Raw genomic sequence first — 16,851 nt, 5'->3', positions numbered from 1 at the left:
TCCCAAGCAAACAGAGTGTAATCTTCGTCAACGCGAATAATCTCTTCCTGAAGACGCCGAAATGCACGTTTGCCTTCTCCGTAAAGAAGGGGCATATTCACACCGAGTATTCCAAACAAACAGTAGGCCTTATCCTCCAAACGACTAGTCTCGCGACGTGCCGCCCATGACAGTCTTACGACCACCGCATAATCCAGAGGATTTCCTCCGGTGAGCACGTTCCGATTGATGCCAGTCATCTGTGTCAGTTGGGGTTGGAGGCTACTGCGCGTCCCGAGCTCCGACCACGACATGTCGTAAAACTCTACGATCGGAGGCGCGATAAGCTCCTGTAGCGTCCACCCTCGTGTGAACCACTTCGACTTGGCGAACTCTTCGGAATCGTCTGTTGCGGGATCTTGGTAAACATCCTCAAGGTAGGCGTAGCATATTTCGGCGTTCTTGTACCATTGGTACATGGAGTTGATAGCCTCGGATAACTCAGCGCTTGAGGTTTTATCGATACAACAAGTGTCGATCCAACAATATGCAAACCCATCATCTTTCGCTTTCTTGCAACAACCGGTAAGCTTCGCATAGCCTTTCTTCGTTGGTGCTTTGCCAGACAAAAGATCCTGAAGGGTGACTTCCTCCTCCCTCCAAGTATGGGAAAGGATAACGTACTCGGGCACTCGGCTCTCGAGGAACTCCTGTACCTCCAACGTGGACGTGTTAAGTAGCCGCATGTTCGCTTTGTGTCGTTGTTAAATGCAATGTCGGTGACCAGGCTGAACAACGTCTCAGCCGATGTACATTCGACAGCGAACGATGAATGCCATAACCGGGTATCGACGCCGGTCGCATGCGACAGGGTGTTGTTCTAGGACGAAACTGAGATTATTGAGGTATGTATTGGTGCGCCCGTGATGAGGGGCAAGGCAAGGGACGAAGATCACGTCGCGAGAAGACTTGGAAGGTGGCACAGCAAACGCACGCTAACCCGACCTCGGTTAGCGCTATCTCACCGGTCGCCTCAGGCACCTACCCGTCCACACGCGCCTTATCGCCCATATCACAGTGCGCAATCCAGGAAACATCGACAACAGCCAGTTAGATACTATGACCGAGAAGCGAGCTGCGTCCGCGAGTGCGAGCGCTCATGTGAAGCCCCGCATCATCATCCATGGTGGTGCGGGCAATCTAACGCGGACCTCGATACCCCGTGATCGCTACGATGAGTACCGCGCCTCCCTCCTCACTATCCTAGGGAAAGCAGAAGAGCTTCTCCGCAAACCAGGATCGACTGCACTGGACGTTGCGACCTACGCCGTCACATTTCTGGAAGATGACCCGCTGTACAACTCCGGCAAAGGCGCGGTCTTCACGCGCGAAGGCAAGAACGAACTCGAATGCAGCATCATGGTTTCGAATGGCTATAAGAAACGAGGCGTTGGATGCATGTTGCTCAGCCACGTTAAGAACCCCATCAAGTTGGCGAGAGAGTTGCTTATCAAAGGCGAAGAAGCAGACGGCGGTGGTGCGGCCGACCACTGCCAATATAGCGGAGAGTTCGTAGAGGGACTCGCGAAGACCTGGGGGCTTGACATCGTGGATCCAAGCTACTTCTTTACACAGAAGAGATGGGATGAGCATCAACGCGGACTCGCAGAAGACGCGAAGAAAGCGCAGATGGGCGTCGACGCCATGAGCGACTGGGAGAAGGATAACTACATTCCTCTTGGCACTTGTGGCGCGGTTGTTGTTGACAGCTTCGGTACCGTCTGTACGGCAACATCGACAGGTGGGTTGACGAACAAAGTTCCTGGGCGCATTGGAGATACGCCGACCATCGGTGCGGGGTTCTGGGCTGAGGAGTGGCACGACGAGACAGCTGCTGGACCGCAGATGTTGTACCAGCCTACTGCCTGCGTCGCCTCGCCGATCGACAAACTATCACGAGGCGATATACGGGGGATAGTGGGCGACTGTCTACCTTTGCTTGGATCACCCTCGACACGAGCAGCTACATCATCGCCAGCACAGCCATACGAGAAGCCCGTGTCGACGCGCCACGCCGTGGGTCTTTCAGGGACTGGCAACGGCGACTCGTTCCTTCGCACGTGCGCGGCTCGCACTACAGCTGCCAGATCAAGGTTCTCGGGCTCATCGCTTTCCAGCGCAACAACGTGGATGGCAGGACCTGATGGCGAGCTTCAGCGATCTGCTGGAGGCCGTTGGGGCGCAACCCATGAAGGCACCGGCGGTATCATTGGCATAGAACTTGTTGGCAGCAAAGTGACGGTAGTACAAGACTTTAACTGTGGAGGCATGTTCAGAGCATGGACTGATGACGATGGTAGTCCAAGATGTCTGGTGTTCAGGGAAGATGGCTGGGAGAGTGGGCCAAAGGATTGGGATAATCGGCGAGCGCATTGAACTCCGCATTTTTGCGGCCCGTGCAGATGACAAGCTCCAAGTCTTACTTGCTCACAATCGTCTCGTCACTTGTGTAGAGCATTGCGCATGCCAGAGCACCTAGAAGAGAAGACGCGCCTTACATTGCGTGGACTGCACAAGTCGCGAAGTCGAGACTTCCAACGAAGAAAGATCATAATGCGCCAACGTTCGGTCGGAGCGACGCGGCCACTGCGGCTCTCATCGGCGCCACTCCGCGAGGCCGAGATGCAACATCCCGACGACGCTATACGGCGCTAGAAGGTCCAAAAATATTCCATTCAAGCTTTCAAGCACGGACGCGTGTCAATTGCGGAGGTAGCTTCGGCTCTTTGGACATCGTCATTCGCGGTAGCCCCGTGTAACCGGCACCTTGTGGCGAATTGGAAGGCTGGTTACGAGCGCTAGGTGTTAGCTGAACTATCGTCGTCCAGGTACGACAGCTTAAACCACGCAACAACACGAGGACTATGAGTATATAGTCTTACCCTCGTTCGCATCATTCTCATCTCCATCACAACATCACCACATCTTCACAAACATACGACACTCGCTTCGTTCTTTGCAGCATCTCAACACCACTCACATCACGAAGCACTATCCATAACAACAGCAACTAAAATGCGTTACACCATCTTCACCATCGCCGCAGCCGCGACCCTCGCCTCAGCGCAAACCACCTCCACTCCCGCCGCCGCATCCCCCACAGGCACCACCGTCCCCATCGGCTCAAATTGCACACCCGGCGGCGTGCCCTGCGCCCTCGGCGCCAACTGCTACGCCGTAAACTCCGGCCTGATCCCCGTCTGCGGCAACTTCCAAGCCTCCTGCACGCGCGACGAGCAATGCGCCTACAACACGTGCAACCTGTCCGACGGCCTCTGCAACGGCTTCCTCGCCTCATCTTCGGCCGCGCCGTCGGCGTCAGCAATGCCCACCAGCGGCGCCGTCACACCCACCAACCAGGGCCCTCAGCCCGCGCCCTCACCCACTATTCTCGCGCCCGCGGGTTCCCTGCCTCTCGGCGCGGACTGCAATCCCTTCGTCAAGCCTGACCAGTGTGCCAATGGCGTGCAGTGCTGGGCCAGCAACGCCATGCTGATTGCGCGATGCGGAAACTTCAACGCCGAGTGCAGCAGCGATGATCAGTGTGCGTATAACATCTGCAGCGGCGGTCTCTGCAGGGGTTTCAAGCCTTCGAGCGAGTTTCCTGTTATGTCCTCGACGTCTCTGGACGTTATGCCTGCTCTCAGCACCGTGACCGGTCCGATAGCTCCTATGCCGTCCGGCACGATGGAACACATGCCATCTGGTATTGTGCCTCCGCACATGATCAACGGTACTATGACTATGGTGCCTACGGGAACTGGTGCTATGCCTACTGGCCCTGCCAACGCGACTTCATCTGGTCCTGCTCAGTTCACTGGCGCTGCTGCCGTTGACCGTGTTGCTGGCGGTGTTATGGCGGTTGTCTTCGGTGCTGTTGCTTGGGCTTTGTAGATCATCGGGGCGCGCGCTGTTGGATCTTAGCTGTATTATAGACTCGTTTGCTGTATATATTTATTCTTAACGTCATAATGCTACAAGATCGTAATGCTAGATGAACAACATCTGTTCGAAATCTCGCGCATATGTTATGATAACCATTGTCTTGTTCCCCTTGATTTGCATTCGGTTCCTGCCTGGTGGGCTTGGCATCTTTCTCGAAGCAGCTCTCGGGAGGTCGCACCGCAACGACGTTACTACACAGCCCTCTTTTACGAGAGATAGAGTATATAAATTCTAGCTAGCAATTCATCCGAACGCGCTATCCTCAAGCTTGCATGTTAGGCTAATGTCCGCTCGATCGGGTTGATGATAAGCCGAGGGATTTTGTGAGTCACGAAGTAGTAAGCATATGTTCAACAACTCTTTGTATCCAAGAGTCGCACCAGTATCGAACGCATTCAAAAGCTTAGACCTAGTACCAAGTACTGCCAGCACTGCTTTCTGCTAAGTGCGCTTACAATACCATTTCACATAACACCAACCCCACAACCACAATGACAGACGTCGAAAACGCCCTCCCCGTAGCCTCCCGAGCAGACCTACGCCGCTCAATCGCATCCACGCAAGACGCCTACATCGCCTCCATCCCCAAAGTCGAACTGCACGTCCACATCGAAGGCATCATAAGCGCCGATCTAAAATGGAAGTTCTCACAACGAAACAACCAATCCATCCTCAACCCGCGAACCGGTCAACCCTTCTCTTCACTCGCCGAACTGCGATATTCCCACGATACCTTGAAGCCGCGTGCGGGAAACCGCATGGATAACACAGAAGAGACGCTCTCGTTCTTCGAGGCGTATTACGGCGGTTTTGAAGTGCTCAAGACAAAGGAGGATTATTATGAGCTTGCGATGGAGTATTTCGAGCGTGCCGATGAGATGAATGTGCGGTATGCGGAGATCTTCTTTGATCCGCAGGGGCATACGCGTGTAGGAACGAAATGGGAGATGATGATGCAAGGGTTTAGGGAGGCGACGTGGGATGCGGAGCAGAGTCTTAATGTAAGTCCGCCCCAAGACGTCCCTCTTCGATTCTACAAGAGATATGCCTTTGCTGATAGCTGATTGCGGAACGCAGGTCAAGTCCAAATGGATAATGTGTTTCCTGCGCGACGAATCACCAGAGTCTGCGATGCAACACTACGAGGCTGCGCTTCCGTACCGCGATGTGATCGTTGGTATTGGACTTGATTCGAATGAGGTCAACAGGCCACCATCGCTGTTTGATGAGATCTTCGTCAGAGCGCGGAAGGATGGCTTTCGTCTTACAGCGCATTGTGACGTTGGCAAGCCGTATCCTCTCGAACATGTCCGCCAGGTGGCATGCAGTATAGCAGGCACAGGTGCGGATCGAATCGACCATGGACTCAACGCTGCTGGTGATAAGGAGCTTATGGCGTTGATCAAAGAGAAGGGGCTTGGGATGACGATCTGTCCTTGGAGTTATATTCGGCATCAACCGATGGACGAGGTGTTTGAACGTATTCGCGCTCTCTTCGACGCTGATATCGTGATCAGTATTGCTAGTGACGACCCTGCTTTTATGGAGGATACGTGGGTGTGGGAGAATTTGCTGGTGGTGAAGAGGTACTGCGACTTTACCAATCTGGAGATTCGGAAGTTGGCGGAGAACGCTATCAAAATGAGTTGGGCGAAGGAGGAAGTGAAAATCTTTCTATTGCAGTTGTTGTACAGTATCAACACCGGTACATAGATGGTCTGCGATGTGGTTGCCTTGCGCTCGTGCAAGAAGAAAATGATCCGATGATGACGATATCATAAAAACGTGAACGTTGCCCTACTAAGTAAAAGCACTGATCACAATCGCTTCAGAACCTTGGTTTCCAAACGTAGGCGCGCAACGAGGACAAGGAAAGTGGCGAGAACACCCGTGCCCGCAGCGTAAAAGATAGCAGCCCTGTACGGCTCAATCGACGTGGAATCCGCCGCACCAGTCGCTTCAATCAAGAGGCCCGCAAGAGGAGAACCGAGAAGATAACCCGGAGTCCAGAAGAAGACCATCAGAGCAATGGACGCGGCTGCAGAATGTGGGGCGACGACTGTGACAGCAGTCGGCAGGCTGACAAAGAAGCTGCCATTCGCGGAACCGTTTACGATAGCGAAGACGAACAGAGGAGCCAACGACGTGCTGACTGGCCAGATGGCTAGCATGCTGACCGAGTTGACCAGGCAGGTGATCATCAATGTGTTGAAGGCCCCGATCTTATCGCATGTCCATCCGCCCAGGATACGACCGACTGCTGTTGACGCACCAAATCCACCAACTAGTGCTGCACCCGTTCCGGCTGACAAACCGATCGAGCTCGCGAACAGCGGCAGGAAGAAGGGCGGTACGAATAGCGCGAAGACGGCGACTGCTCCGGCCATGGTCAGCGTGAGGAAAGGGACGTTCTTCAACAGCGACCAATCGAACCGCGAAAGCGTGCCAGTCGTCGCGCGTTCCTTCAACGCCAATGTACACGGAATCCCAGTCGCCATAATAAGAATGCCCAATATGCGGAATGTCCAATGCAGTCCAAACTTGTCGATGAGTGCCTGGGAAGCAAGCGGAAGAACCGTCGCGCCAACACCACCACCGGCCTTGACGACGCCATTGGCAATACCCAGCTTAGAGCTGAACCACTGCAAGGGCAGACTGTTAGTCGCCGCATACAACAACGACGTCCCCACGCCCATCGACAGCCCCGCAATACAAAACAACCCGCCGAGATGATCCAAGGTAAAACTCGTAGCAACCAGACTCATTCCAAAAAGAATTGTTGCAGCGAGGCCAGTGTATCGCACACCGAAAGATCTCATAACTCTTATCCCGCCGATGCCAAAAGCGACCATGACAGCCATGTACAGACTGCCGACGAAAGTGATGGTGCGCAGATTGGTGTTGAGCGCGGGCGATTTCAAAATGGCGGTTTGGAGGACGCCCCATGCAGTTGTGTATCCGTTGATCCAGAAGAGGAGGAAGGAGCAGGATGCGACGACGGTCCAGCCGTAGCCGCCGTCTGGGATGGCTTCTGCTGCATCGGCGGGTGGCTGCTCGGAGTCTCCAAGGCCGGTTGAGTCAGGTTCTTGCGAGGGTGGAAAGGAGGGTTTGCTGGGGTTGAGGTGGACTTGGGAGTCTGCTGGTGAGGAGAGGTCCTGCAGGGCAACCATAGTTTGGGTTGTTGACATTTTGTGTTGGCCTTGTCGTGTTGCACGGGTAGCGCCAGGCGCGTTCCTTTATGTTGATGTCAAAGCGAGAGGATCGCGGTACTTATCTACGTCATCTGGTTAACATGTAGGGCGTAAAACGAACGCCAGGGCGTGAGTATGCAGTGCTGACTTTTCGCTTCGAGTCAGAAATTTGTAATGCGCTACTATACCTGTACCAACTGATCCTTCGCGGTAGCGCATAGTGAGGGAGTTAGCAAAATCGGGTTTAGTGCCCGGAAGAGTAGTAATCAAGACACTGTAGCTTCTGTGAGTACCGTATTGCTTGTGGGTCGCATGCACAGTTTCTGCGTGTATGAGTCTACCATGCGTTTTGCATGGGCGGAAGATTCCAAGACATCCTCGCTTGACTTGAAGGTGACTCAACGTGTCTCGCTTCATCTGCCGCATCTCGTCTTACCAGTAGCGAGAGTCAACGGCGATGCATCTCAAACGTAAGTATTGCTCAATGTGGTTCAAAAGGCAAGTCCAGCCAGTAGAAGTCGCGGTATTGTGTAGACTCAAGGACGTCTTGGTTACCTGCGGCAGATACCCGTGGATAGCAATAAGGCATAGCACGTGACCAGATACGATGCGCCCAAGTTGAAGTCTCGGCGGCAAGAGCGTAGGCGCTGGAAGAGTGCAGGGCTGAGTAAAAGCGATACCTGACGCGAGCCGTATCGAGTCCACCCATCGCTCCTTCCTCGCGCGGGTGACAGTGACGATGCGGGGTTTGCAGCTAGGTGTCACGGAAAGGCTGGATGAGGGCAAGAAATGCGCCAGCAGAATCGATGTGGCACAATATGTCGAACGTGCCACACTGTATACGTGGACGCGGATGATTCATTTGCTGTGCACTGGATGTGACTTGGTAAGTGGCGGTTAGTGAGTGAAGAGGAGATCAAGTCTTCCGCAGTTGGCTTGGCGTGAGCGGACGCGTGGTAGTAGATCGATGGCTCTTGCGACAGCGACAGCGATGGCTGCGAGGCCGTACAGTGAGGGAATGCATCCCCATGAGATGTGGCGATGTCGTGAATGTCGTGTCGTGTCGTGTTCAAGATCGGGTGTCGCCAAGGGCGGACGCGTCGGGTGGCAGACACAGCCACAAGCAATGACATAATCCCCGCCTCGGCCGCCCGCCATGCTTCCTGCCTATCGCCATCGGCAGCGCAGGCATAAGCAACGCAGCCGCGCTCTTTCTCCGCAACGCCCTCTACCTCATACTCTCCCCCCACACGCGCGCCAAGATGGGTTTCAGTCTCAACAACCCGCTGCCCTCGTCCATGAGCAGTAAGTCAAGTCACATGCCACCCGCTTTGTTTATGCGCGGCTCGCTGTCCGGTGACGTCGCTAACAGCTGTGCTCTCAGGCGAATGTCGCAAGACAGGAAAGATTCTAGCATCCTTTGTCGACCCCAGACAGGCCTTTGGCCCCGATAAGATTATCCCGCCCAATGTCCTCGCCAATGCAAAGGTAAGGACTCGATGCGCATCCGGTGTCACGAAGCTGCCCAAGCAAACACCACAGCAGACAACGACACATGATGAGATGCTGACACATGCCAGGGCCTCGCAATTCTCACAGTCTTCAAGGCCGGCTTCCTCGGCACAGCGCGATTCGGATCGGGCGTCGTCGTCGCCCGCCTCGCAGACGGATCGTGGTCGGCTCCCACGGCCATCGGAACCATCGGCGGCGGCTTCGGCGGACAGATTGGCTTTGAGCTCACCGACTTCGTCTTCATCCTCAACGACGCATCCGCCGTCCGTACATTTGCGCAGGCCGGCTCGCTGACATTGGGCGGCAATGTCTCCATCGCGGCGGGGCCCGTCGGTCGCAATGCCGAGGCTGCCGGCGCGGCGAGTCTGAAGGGCGTGGCTGGTATTTTCAGCTACAGCAAGACAAAGGGACTGTTCGCTGGTGTCAGCCTGGAGGGAAGCGGCATCATCGAGCGGAGAGATGCCAACGAGAAGCTGTACGGCCGCCGATGGACTGCCCGCGAGATCCTCAGCGGACAGGTTCCCCCACCACCAGCCGCCGCACCACTCCTGCAAGTGCTCAACTCGAGAGTCTTTGCCGGCGTAGGAGGCGCGCAGAACGTTACCAACGACGCCATGTACAACGACATTCCCGTCTACGACAACTCACGCGACAACGTGGTCTGGCAGGGCCGCGAGGGCTCGGCCATGGGCGAAGGCGTGCGCCGTGACCGCACCGGCTCCATGGGCCAGGCACCCAATGACTACGAGTACAGAGACCGACCGCAGCACTCATCTACGTGGGCGGACGACGTATACGACCGACAGCCATCCTCGGCACCCGGCGGCCTCAACCGCTCCTTCTCCACGCGTGCGAACCCCACCGAGACCTTCGACCGCATGGACAACCGAAGCCGCTCCTCCACGTTCGGTGACGACTACTCGTACAGCGACCGCAAGCCCGGCCGACCAACGGCGCCAAAACCAGTATTCGGACAGACAACCGGGCAGAAAAAGGCAGGACTGCAATCCGACCAGGCAATTGCCAAGTTCACCTTTGACGCAGATCAGCCGGGCGATCTCGGCTTTAAGAAGGGCGAGATCATCACAATCCTGAAGAGGACGGACAACGAGACAGACTGGTGGACAGGCAGAGTCGGAAGCCGAGAGGGCATCTTCCCAAGGTAAGTCGCACAGGCCATGCCGTCATCAACACTTCGCTGACTGCCACAGCAACTACGTCGAGACCGTATAAAGTCGTTCCTGAGATACCACAACCCCGACCACGTAGACTGTCACACCTCGTTTCATTTCTAGTCTAGCGACATTCTTCAACTCCTTTTCGAGCGGTCGGCATTTAGCACCTTGCTTGCTTTCGCATGGCCTGGCGTTTCTTCTTTGAGTTCGTTAACTGTTCTCCTTGTTGCCTTTATCCCAGATACCTACGTAGCGAAACAAGTCGTTGAATCACGAGATACAGTAAGGTTCATTGCCATGAGTGGAGTATGGACGAGAACTATTTGGAGTTACCCCGAATGCCGAGGTGGAGCTGGTCGGCTGAACATCGTATCTATGACCCAGCGATCGCTCCAACCCCCGCCTCAGCCTGCCCCTCATGTTCACCCTCCGCGGTATGCGCATCGGCAGGACAATACTGATACCCTGCATTAACCCACAGACATGTCATGATATGTGAAGCTACGCTAATGTGGAAGGTGCTTAGAACAAATGCTCGATAGCTACCCCACTTGGTCGTTGTGTAGCTTCGAAGCTATCAACGGCGTCGACCCTCAACGTCATTCCCGCAGCTGCATATCTTAACTCCGGAACCGCTCTCGTGCCCAACTTGCTGCGACACTCCCCTCAAACACCAAATACTTACGGGTAACTGCCTTTATCTCCTCTGCAATCAGCTCAAACCAACATCATGACGACATCATCGTGGGAAGAGACTGCTAGTAAGAAGCGCGAAGGTATCTTGGCTGCTATACCCTCGGAATGGCGACTAGAGAAGTTGCCATCGGTGGAAGAACAAATCGATGTCACAGACTACGTGAAGCAGTACTTCAGCAAGGAAGAGCTGGACATCACTGAAAGCAGTGCCGATGTGATCGCGAAGACCGTGGCTGAGGGGAAGTGGACTGCTGAAGAGGTCACGAGGGCATTCTGCCACCGGGCTGCAATTGCGCATCAACTGGTACGTCGCACATCTGATACCTGCAATGAATGTTGCTGAATATATAGTTATCATGTCTTCACGAGATCTTCTTCGATGCCGCCATCCGTGATGCAAAAGAGCTCGACGCGTACTACGCAAAACACAAAAAGACCATCGGTCCCCTCCATGGCGTACCCATCTCACTCAAAGACCAATTCCATGTCAAGGATGTCGAGACCAGCATGGGCTACGTCGGCTGGATTGGCACCTTCGAAGGCAAGACGGGTACTGGCAAAGAGAAGGTGTTCGAGAGTGAGATGGTGAAGATGCTGCGCAAGGCGGGGGCTGTGTTGTACTGCAAGACCAGTGTGCCGCATACGCTGATGAGCGGAGAGACGATCAACAATATCATTGGGTTTACACTTAACCCGAAGAATAGGAATCTTACAGCTGGTGGTAGCTCCGGTGGCGAGGGCGCGTTGATCGGTATGAGAGGATGTGAGTACCACTGTTTGAGATATGGCACTCGTTATGAGCGTTCGCGTTTAAGACGAGGAGACTGTGGGTCACTGACACTGCACAGCGCCACTAGGCTTCGGAACCGACATCGGCGGCTCCATCCGCATCCCCGCCGCCTTCAACGGCCTCTACGGCATCCGCCCCTCCACAGGCCGCCTCCCCTACGAAGGCATGGCAAACTCCATGGACGGCCAAAACACCGTCCTCTCCGTCGTCGGCCCCCTCGCCACAAACGCAGCCTCCCTGCGCCTCGCCTGTCAAGCCCTGCTCGAACAAAACCCATGGCTCCACGACCCCCTCGTCCACGAAATCCCGTGGCGCCCGGACCAAGAAGCCGAGGTGAAGTCCGCAAGGAAACTCTGCTTTGGTTTGTTGATGACGGATGGTGTTGTGAACCCCACGCCCCCCGTCCGTCGCGCTATTGAAACTGTTGTGGAAGCCCTGCGTTCTGCTGGTCATGAAGTCATAGACTGGACACCACCATCTCATCGTACTATCAACGACGTCGGTTTCCGCCCCTGGATCTACGACGCGGGTAAAGACGTTAAATCCGCGTTTGCGCTGTCCGGCGAACCCATGGCGCCGCAGGTTACCTTTTACCAAGGTGTCGAGCAAGAATTTAGCGCTACGGACATCGCGGCCACGAATGTGGAGTTGAGGGCCTTGAGGAAGGAGTACATGGAGTATTGGAATGGTACGGTTGAGAAGACGGGTACGGGGAGGCCGGTTGATGCGGTTATTTGTCCGCTTGCGCCGTTTCCGGCAAGTAGGAGGGAGAGGTTCAAGTATTATGGGTATTCGACTTGGGTTAATGCGCTGGATTATACGAGTGTTGTTTTGCCGGTTACGACTGTGGATAAGAAGGTTGATCTGAAGGAGGAGGGGTTCAAGGCGCTTGATGAGCAGGATAAGAGTATCCAGGATGATTGTAAGTGCGCGCGAAGATTCCTGAGTTCGTTGGGTTGTCTTTGTCGCGCGTGGAGAGGATGAACAGCGGATGGGAAAGAGAGTGGAGTGCTAACACGAGTGCAGATGACCCTGAGATCTACGACGGTGCGCATGTTAGTGTGCAGCTCGTTGGACGGAGATTGCAAGAGGAGAAGATGATTGCTGTTGCGGAGTTGGTAGGTAGTGTGCTCGGGAAGTAGAGATCAAGGTATATGGTACACTGCTTTCGCGCGCGTTTCTGGTTCTTCTCGCGGAAGCCATTCTTGGAACAATTTTCATCTGACCGGGTTTGGTCGCATAGACATGGCATGCATGCAGCACACAACGAACACGTTCGGTCTTGAGATGTTTCACGATCACGCTTTCTATGGACACTAATAGACGGCGAAGACCAGCTACGACTAATTCATTGGACGCGTCTGATGTCCGGAGCTGCTCTCCATTGACTGGCACGGAAGCCAGGTGTTGCGGAACGATTGGTCGACGAAGATTCGTCGCAGTTCCTCATACCACCCAAGCAGAGGCTTCTGCTTTCGTATCAAGGAGAAACGTCCCGCGGAACTCCTAAGAAGCACGTCAAAAGAAGGTTGCTAATACTACCGAAGCAAAGGCTTCTGCTTCTGCACGAAAGGGAAACGCCCCGCAGGCACACCGAGAAGCATGTCAAAGGGAGGGTTGTCCAGCACGAGAAAGCGTTGCCCGACGCCCTCTTCACCATTCGGCAGAGGGAAAGAGAGTTCCACGAATTGACCGGTGGAAGTATAGCGCTTCGAATCCCAGACTAATGAGCTTACTGCTGCAGTATCGAGACGCGCTGCGAAACCGAGACGATCGATAACATCGCGAGAGACGAAGTTGTTTCGTAGCTTTTGAGGAAACATTACGCAGATCTTGTCTGGCCGCCCACTCCAGTTGGACACGATAGGGATGTCTCGTTTTGCTTTCAGTAACGACGCGATTTCCGATTTCGTGACCTTTCGTAAGGTTAGTCATGGCACATGCGAGGGAGATGATTTGACTCACGAAATCGAAAGGAGTGGTTCGTCTCGCTGGCCCTGGAAGACGAGGCTGTGTCGGCGCTGAAGAAAGTATAGGATAAGCTGACCCGATGTTTGCGAAAGCCTTTGCGATGTCGCAGTGGCATGAGATGATGATACGCTCACTGGCACGGAGTCAATGTGATTCGTCAATATAGCATTGGAGATACCAACATGTTATAGCTGCTGACCTTTTCTGCGACGTTGCCGTTGATTTGCAGTGTATTGTCGTACGCTCTGTTCCCGGTAACGGCTGAGAAATGCGTCGATTGTTTCGCTTTCGTGGGCCGCCCGAGCGCAGATGAGTCTGATCTAGTCATAACCTTGGAGGAGCGAGAAGACTGGCTGGCATCGCTTCTGTAGAAGCTACTCATGATTAGAGAGAGTGGATTCAGAGCGAGGGGTTCAGAGCGAGTGAGTTCAGAGTGGGCGAGTTCAGCGCGAGTGAGTTCAGAGTGAGTGAGAGAGCTCAGAGCGATAAGGATCTGAGGACAAAACGAAGGATGCCAGCAGACTTCAGCTGGGGACGGCGCTGCCTGTAAGTCTTGCCCGCACACTCGGCTCATGTCCGGATCGAACGCGGGATGTGTGGATTCTAGACATCCTACAGGTTGCTCCAACACGCATGCGCGTAATCGCGGGGATACGCTGTCACGTGTGGGTGGTCTCGCCGTTCCCATGATTTGCCGCGTCGCTACCGGTCAATTGAGATGGGGATAGCGTCTCAAAGGCGTGCAGGGACGAGCGACATCCCTGCCAGTTCCGGTCGCCCTGATGATGCGCGACCTGGAGATCTGCCCCACTTGATCTTTCCAACGTGCAGCCGCGCCCATGCGAACAGATAGATGTACAACCCACATCGCAGTTACACGGACACCCACTTACACCACACAATCAGCGTCGCCAGCTCTTCGCGCATCATGGCTTCGAAGTAGAGCGTCGCATTGGGCAAGAGCCTGCCCCAGCGCTCTCCGGCGCATTCCAAAGTTGCGCGCGCGCGTACAAGGCTGGCCGCGACACGAACAATTCACGCTCCGCGCGATGGGCGATCGCTTGACCTTAGCGCATCGTCTTCTGAGAGACCATCCCACTAAGGCTGTCGAGCTTCTGATGGACTATCTGAGAGATGCGAATATCAAGGCAGAGACCGAGCAGTTCATCGGACAGAACACTCCTCAGCGAAACCTCGAGACTGAAACTGACCACCTTCGCGAGATATTGCCTGCGCCCTCGCATCATCGCACCTCTTCCGCTCAACAAGCATCGGGACGCCATCACATGCAACGCATGAGGAACAGCATACAGACTCCATCCGCCAGCGCAGGGTCAAATAAATCATTTGCTTCAGGTCTCGCGGCCGCGGGCATGGAGAAGATCACCGTCCTCTCATGCGACGATGACAGCGCGGATCAGGTGGTGATAGCGATGTACGGATCAGGGAAGCATAATCTCATCGGCGACGACGTGGCCTATGGTGGCCGCGGTCTTAGTGCCAACCAATACCGGTTGGATGAGTCGATGCTGGTGCCCACGCCTTCTGGACCGGCGAGAGTCACGACTGCTGTGGACCTAACGTGGCGTAATCCTGGTCGTAACAAGGGAAAGACCAAGATGGGTACATTCTACGTCGTGCCAGAGAACTTGCTCGACAGCGACGTGGTTCTGGCATCTGACGAATCCATGGAGCGTCAGTTCCCTTCAGGTCAGTCCCACACGTTTCGCTCAATGTCCGCACAACCAGGCTGATCTGTCTGTCGCGACGACAGAAGTTCAAGAAGCGCATTCCCCTCAAGGTCGCTACCCACGAGGCTTCGTCAGCGGGGACGAGTTCCATCAAGCAGTTCCGCCGCATGCGCCAACTGCGCCGATGAATCCATACCAACCCCAGTATCAGCCACCGTCTCCCGAGATTCAACGGGCATTCGGGCGCGCCGGTGCAATACACGAACTACAACGCATGCGAGAGGCTGAGCCACCCGTTCATGCTGCGGCATCAGCGCCCGCGAAGCAGAGTCAGCAGAGTGACGCGTCTATACCTATTCCAGGTCAAGGCGATCCGAGCGACGAGCTCGAAATTGAAGGTTACTGGGGCAGAATGCCAATCAGCATGTCAGTCGATATCAGCGGTTCGGGAGAGCAGTTCTTCCAAGCCTTTCAATGTATGGCCATAGACCGGAAGCGCGGTGACAACTTGGACAGAGACAGGCAGAGACTAGCAATGCTATTGAGAGCGGACGAGGATAGTCCCGAGGAAGAAGCCTACCGCGTTAGTCTTGATCAAGGTGCACTGGAAAAGCGCTGGAAGATGGTCGTGAGATGGATTCGAAAGAACAAGAACTCGGAAGAACCGCATCTGTATGCGACGGTCGAGTTCGCGGACGGGTGATAAAATTGGTGTCGCACAGTCTTTCCCAAACATCGTCGAGCCACCAGATCTACAGAGACAGAACAGATCGGCACGAGACAGAGTATCCTAATGCGCAAGTCAGCGTTGTTACGCGCGACAAGCTAAGCGCACGACGTTTAGGCTACCGCGCGCATAGCAAGCAATCTTAAGAAGCGCATCGCGACTAGAACAAAGACTATATTAGAGGATGTTGCTCTACATACTATGCTTGTGTCGTATCGCGCACGAGTGTACAAGAGTATAAAAAGAAGAGCACAACAAAGAGAAAGAGAGAAAGAAGAGAAGCGTAGAAGAGAAGCGCAGAAGAGAAGCGCAGAGAAGAAGCGCAGAGAAGAAGTAGAGGTAAGAAGCGTAGAAGAGAAGCGTAAAAGAGAAGCGTAAAAGAGAAGCGTAAAAGAGAAATTGTAGAAAGTGTAATAGACTATATATAGAATAGTTCTTAGCTAAAAGCCTTCTATTAGAGTTAACTCTATTACGTATAAGATAATATTATATATAATACTAAAATACTCTTACCTAAGAAAATATCTTAGAGCTACTAAGCCTAAGTAATTTTTAGTAGAGGTAATAAGTACTAATAAGAAATAGAGAGTAGCTCTAAAGTAGTAGCTCTAAAACTTTTAAACTTTACTACTAAAAAGCTTAAATAAAATCTAAGTAAGCTATTTTATATAGAATAACTATATAAATTTAATACTTTACTTAGCTTATTAATAGCTACTTATATTATAAAGTTATAAAGTAAAAAAGTTTTAAGCTAAATTTTAAAGTTATTTATATAATTACTATACTTACTACTAGTATAGTTTATATATAGCTAGAATTTAGTACTTATAAATAAATTTTAATACTTATAGCTAATTTTTAAACTTAAAGTAAAGCTAAAATTAAATACTTATAGTTAAAATTAGTTACTAAGTTAAGTACTTAAAATAGATACTTCTATAGCTAGAATTTAGCGCCTTTATAGCTAAAAAAGAGTACTTTTTATAAGGCCTAGAGCCTAATAGAGCTTAGTAGATCTTACTAGAGCTTATTAGGCTAGAGCCTTACTATCTATATATATATTATCTTAGACTAAGAATACTATCTTAGTTATTCTTACCTTTTTAGGTTG

General features: G+C 53.3%; 7 protein-coding genes across 7 annotated transcripts; 6 read left to right on the top strand and 1 right to left on the bottom strand.

The window, feature by feature from the left end:
* Window positions 1-1,098: 1,098 nt before the first annotated feature.
* J4E88_009883 (uncharacterized protein) lies at window positions 1,099-2,415 on the top strand (the record flags this gene model as incomplete). The annotated part of the gene is made up of 1 exon (XM_049403481.1): window positions 1,099-2,415. One exon carries the CDS (start codon window positions 1,099-1,101, stop codon window positions 2,413-2,415), a length of 1,317 nt encoding a protein of 438 aa, XP_049250643.1.
* Window positions 2,416-3,054: 639 nt separating this feature from the next.
* Window positions 3,055-3,933, top strand: J4E88_009882 (uncharacterized protein; the record flags this gene model as incomplete). Its single annotated transcript, XM_049403480.1, has 1 exon — window positions 3,055-3,933. One exon carries the CDS (start codon window positions 3,055-3,057, stop codon window positions 3,931-3,933), a length of 879 nt encoding a protein of 292 aa, XP_049250642.1.
* Window positions 3,934-4,475: 542 nt separating this feature from the next.
* Window positions 4,476-5,697, top strand: J4E88_009881 (uncharacterized protein; the record flags this gene model as incomplete). Its single annotated transcript, XM_049403479.1, has 2 exons — window positions 4,476-4,985; window positions 5,062-5,697. 2 exons carry the CDS (start codon window positions 4,476-4,478, stop codon window positions 5,695-5,697), a joined length of 1,146 nt encoding a protein of 381 aa, XP_049250641.1.
* A 104-nt stretch (window positions 5,698-5,801) lies between these two features.
* J4E88_009880 (uncharacterized protein) lies at window positions 5,802-7,154 on the bottom strand (the record flags this gene model as incomplete). The annotated part of the gene is made up of 1 exon (XM_049403478.1): window positions 5,802-7,154. The coding sequence occupies one exon, from the start codon at window positions 7,152-7,154 to the stop codon at window positions 5,802-5,804; it is 1,353 nt and encodes a 450-aa protein (XP_049250640.1).
* Window positions 7,155-8,437: 1,283 nt separating this feature from the next.
* J4E88_009879 (uncharacterized protein) lies at window positions 8,438-9,920 on the top strand (the record flags this gene model as incomplete). Its single annotated transcript, XM_049403477.1, has 4 exons — window positions 8,438-8,480; window positions 8,560-8,663; window positions 8,756-9,849; window positions 9,899-9,920. The coding sequence occupies 4 exons, from the start codon at window positions 8,438-8,440 to the stop codon at window positions 9,918-9,920; spliced, it is 1,263 nt and encodes a 420-aa protein (XP_049250639.1).
* Window positions 9,921-10,592: 672 nt separating this feature from the next.
* On the top strand, window positions 10,593-12,490 carry J4E88_009878 (uncharacterized protein; the record flags this gene model as incomplete). The annotated part of the gene is made up of 4 exons (XM_049403476.1): window positions 10,593-10,862; window positions 10,910-11,321; window positions 11,407-12,270; window positions 12,375-12,490. The coding sequence occupies 4 exons, from the start codon at window positions 10,593-10,595 to the stop codon at window positions 12,488-12,490; spliced, it is 1,662 nt and encodes a 553-aa protein (XP_049250638.1).
* A 1,878-nt stretch (window positions 12,491-14,368) lies between these two features.
* Window positions 14,369-15,713, top strand: J4E88_009877 (uncharacterized protein; the record flags this gene model as incomplete). Its single annotated transcript, XM_049403475.1, has 2 exons — window positions 14,369-15,029; window positions 15,121-15,713. 2 exons carry the CDS (start codon window positions 14,369-14,371, stop codon window positions 15,711-15,713), a joined length of 1,254 nt encoding a protein of 417 aa, XP_049250637.1.
* Between the last annotated feature and the right edge of the window lie 1,138 nt (window positions 15,714-16,851).

Source organism: Alternaria novae-zelandiae (assembly GCF_023758075.1).
Source record: "Alternaria novae-zelandiae strain BMP 2774 chromosome Unknown scaffold_27, whole genome shotgun sequence".
NCBI lineage: Eukaryota > Fungi > Ascomycota > Dothideomycetes > Pleosporales > Pleosporaceae > Alternaria > Alternaria novae-zelandiae.
Note: the sequence above shows the minus strand (reverse complement) of the source record. Positions and strands in the feature narration are given on the sequence as shown.